Source organism: Pseudomyrmex gracilis, unplaced genomic scaffold (assembly GCF_002006095.1).
Source record: "Pseudomyrmex gracilis isolate BER0280 unplaced genomic scaffold, ASM200609v1 scaffold_168, whole genome shotgun sequence".
Taxonomy (NCBI): Eukaryota; Metazoa; Arthropoda; class Insecta; order Hymenoptera; family Formicidae; genus Pseudomyrmex; species Pseudomyrmex gracilis.
In genome coordinates, this window is record NW_018020752.1 from 1 (window position 1) to 3239 (window position 3239).

At 35.3% G+C, this 3239-nt stretch overlaps 2 protein-coding genes across 2 annotated transcripts; both read right to left on the reverse strand.

The window, feature by feature from the left end:
• Positions 1-6: 6 nt before the first annotated feature.
• On the reverse strand, positions 7-1941 carry LOC109857645 (probable phosphomevalonate kinase). The gene is made up of 5 exons (XM_020434168.1): positions 1628-1941; positions 970-1175; positions 696-845; positions 408-590; positions 7-327 (listed from the first exon to the last, which is right to left on the reverse strand). The coding sequence occupies exons 1-4, from the start codon at positions 1762-1764 to the stop codon at positions 466-468; spliced, it is 618 nt and encodes a 205-aa protein (XP_020289757.1). The 5' UTR covers positions 1765-1941; the 3' UTR covers positions 7-327; positions 408-465.
• Positions 1942-1944: 3 nt separating this feature from the next.
• Positions 1945-3035, reverse strand: LOC109857646 (60S ribosomal protein L29-1). Its single transcript, XM_020434169.1, has 4 exons — positions 2933-3035; positions 2648-2708; positions 2406-2470; positions 1945-2119 (listed from the first exon to the last, which is right to left on the reverse strand). Exons 2-4 carry the CDS (start codon positions 2682-2684, stop codon positions 2000-2002), a joined length of 222 nt encoding a protein of 73 aa, XP_020289758.1. The 5' UTR covers positions 2685-2708; positions 2933-3035; the 3' UTR covers positions 1945-1999.
• Positions 3036-3239: the final 204 nt, after the last annotated feature.

The following is a 3239-nucleotide window of genomic DNA, read 5'->3' on the forward strand; positions in this document are numbered from 1 at the left end:
ATTGTATCGGCATTCACCGATATGGACCGTGACGCATTAAAGCGTGCCTGCGCACGATTCAGACCGAGAATGGAGGCGATCATTCAAGCAAGCGGGGGATATATTGAGTAAATATATTATTTATGGCCTTACAAACAGTGGAGCTAAACAAATTTTGTAAATCTTTTCATTGTAGCAATAAAACATATTTAGAAAAACATATATAATTTGTCCGGATTTTGGATTCCGCACCCTGTAGAGTTGTCCACGCGAGAATCTAACCTCGAAGGTTAACAGCGAGTATAGTCCGGAGGACCGGGTGCGTTTCGTGAGATGCAATTTATATCTCTAAGGACATTTTCCATCATGTTTAATATTGTGAAAATAATATAAAATATTTTTATGTAAAATATATTTAAAAGACAAACCTTACACCAAGTAACACTTAAAAAGGAAACAAATATTCATGAGTGAGGGAAGTTTTAGCTAGCTGATCAAATCCAGCAGCTGTTGGAATATGACCTCTATATCGTTGTTATCGTCGTTGTTTATCAATATATCCCAAACGGTCACGTCGTCCAGATCGCACTCCGTTTCCGAATCATCTATACCTGCAATTGAATCCCTAGTTCGATATGTGTCTCAAACACGAGCTCTTTCACAAACACTAAGTCAAAGAGAGAATTGAAGTAGAATTTTTTTTTTTTATATCCCACCTGGTATGTAGACCCAGCCGCGCTTTTTTCTAATTTCATCGGGACAAACTATGCGTATTGTTTTGCAAGCGTCTCCGAAGTTTTCCTTAAACCACTTAATGTCTGTTTTTCTTCTGGCATCGCTCACTATCCATACCGCCTTCTCGCGTGCTAAAAAAAAAAATTTAATAACAATTCCGTGCTCGCATAAAAATTTAGTATGTTTTGTGCGTTTGCCAGCTTTTTAATGTGTGTAACTTTTTGATAAAAGATAATTCAAATGATAAAAAAGTACCGTTGTACATGTCAATGGCGGCGCGACAAAAATAACCGTAATCTTTTTTTCTCATGTCTTCTCCCCATTTAACCATTTCGAGTCTGTACTTTTCTTTGTACTCTCCGTGTCCCAGTAGTTGATCGATGTCGAGATTAAGATACTTTGCCCAGTGCGTTTTTATGGGTCCCGATAGTCGTAGTATCGCGCTTTTTTGCGGACCAAGTCTGAAATTCATACACGCGAAAATTCAAATTTTATTACGTAGTAACATTCTTTCATCCTGGTGTTTTTTTACTAGTCTAGGTCAGGTCGACCAACTCCAATTGATTCGGGCTGCGTTCGGAGAGCACGCTATCAGCGCTACTATTGCGTCATTCTATCTTTGTTTTACATCTAATGAGGAATAAAGATAGAATGATGCAACAGCGCTGATAGCGCGCTCCCCGAACGCAGCCTCGGAGTAGGTATGAAGTTCAAATAGCGTCGTTCTATCTTTGTCCGCGTTTGACGAAGGAATCGAGATAGAACGACGCGCTTCGGAAGCATTTGTAGCGCGACTTGGACTTTGTTCCACGGCGAACCAAAGTTGGTCGAACTGACTTCGTGTCAACTTTTGCTCACGAGTGACGTTTTGTTTTTTTCGCGATCGACTAAAAATTAATTTGCAGACACGTACCTCTTATACAAAATATCGGTAATATAATCCTTGCCGGATTTTCTCTTGCCACTGAATAACAAAACTCTGTCCGGTTTCGTCAAACCACTCGTGCTCGTCATGTCACCGCTCGTTTCCAGTGTCTGCATCGCAGCCATATTGACACAAAAAACTGTATAACATTACACCACTACAACTACGAACAAGAGAACGTGAAAATAATTCACGTGTATCTTTGAAACTTGTTGATGGTATCAGTTGTCTGATAGAGAAAGAATTTTATACATGTAGGAAACATACAGGAAGCTAGATGTTGGGTTTAAAGTAGTTTGCTTTAGTTAAAAGTAATTTTTTCTTTATTTTAAATTATTTAAAAATTGGTAATTAGCATATTTATTTAGCTTTCTTCGCTTCGCGAAGAGCCTTTCGCTGTTCTGCTCTCTTTAACTGAGCTTTCGGTTTCAGATTATGTTTCTTTGCAAAACGTTGGTTCCTCAAAAATTTCAGGTCCATCTGTGGGAGAAAACAATTAACAATTAATGTACGTTATATTCATAAGATATATAAAAAAATTGTCCCAATGAGAAGGTAAATATAGTTTTAATTAAATTTGTATGTACGCTAGATTAAAATAATTTATTACATGTGTGTACTGTATGTTAAAATAAAAAGTTTTATATCATATTTACAACATTTTGTAACCCTCCCCTTTATTTTTGTACTAAATATTACCTAAGATATAAGTAAAATATTTAAATAAAAATATAACTATAATAACAAAGTAATTTCAAAAACTTACACCAAGAGTTGATTCGTGCCTGTACCTTTTAGGCTTCTTAATGCCATTTCGGTGTGCTTTTCTATCTATGAAACAAAACAAAGAAAAATGTTTGATGTACGAGAAATGTTAAAACTTTATGTATATCTCTAAATTATATTCTCTTTTTGAAAAGTTAAGATTATTCAGATATGTGATCAGCGTAATCATATCTAGTTTTTTTTTTTTTATCAGTATTTGATTGCAAACACTTGTAAACTTACTTTGATTGTGATTAGTGTGATTCTTTGACTTAGCCATTCTTCAGACTTGATTTACCACGTTCTGAAATAAACAAATATTTTATTTTACTTCAAAACATTGTGCGTCGTGTTAGGTTATGTGAGTTTTCAAAAAAAAAGTTATCATTGCTAAAATGTCCTTATGTGTATTACAGTTTCGAGAAAATATACAGCTAATTGTTATTATGATTGATAAAAGTGTTGCAAGTTTTCAAACGTGCTACAATTATATCAGATTGAACGGATATTCGATAAAAAATTATAAACCTTGGAAACACCACAGTCAGAAATCCTCGGAAAGGGAAGTCTCTCTCGAGAGAAAGTTCACGTGTTCGCTGCAAACCTGGAGCGATGTCAGCGCACTCTGATAACACTAAAAATGGTTCGGATCTGTGCTAAAATGGCTGCGTTTGACCAGAGAAAAGAATGAGAGCGGCCAAAAAAGCCCATTAGTTTATGTATATATAATATGTTTATATTCATTATAAACTGATTAAGATAGAATGTTCTGCATTGTGTTCTTTTGTACACACACATATCTATTCTATATTATTCTTATAGTAAATGCGATATG

Bases quoted from the DNA above. Each gene is read 5' to 3' on its own strand.
- LOC109857645 (XM_020434168.1), bottom strand. From the start codon at position 1,764: ATGGCTGCGATGCAGACACTGGAAACGAGCGGTGACATGACGAGCACG. The intron at 846-969 runs GTACTTTTTTAT...TTTTTTTTTTAG, and splicing joins CGCCATTGACATGTACAACG to CACGCGAGAAGGCGGTATGG. The intron at 591-695 runs GTGGGATATAAA...ATTCAATTGCAG, and splicing joins CGGCTGGGTCTACATACCAG to GTATAGATGATTCGGAAACG.
- LOC109857646 (XM_020434169.1), bottom strand. From the start codon at position 2,684: ATGGCTAAGTCAAAGAATCACACTAATCACAATCAAA. The intron at 2,471-2,647 runs GTAAGTTTACAA...TTTGTTTCATAG, and splicing joins TCACACTAATCACAATCAAA to ATAGAAAAGCACACCGAAAT. The intron at 2,120-2,405 runs GTAAGTTTTTGA...TTTCTCCCACAG, and splicing joins GGCACGAATCAACTCTTGGT to ATGGACCTGAAATTTTTGAG.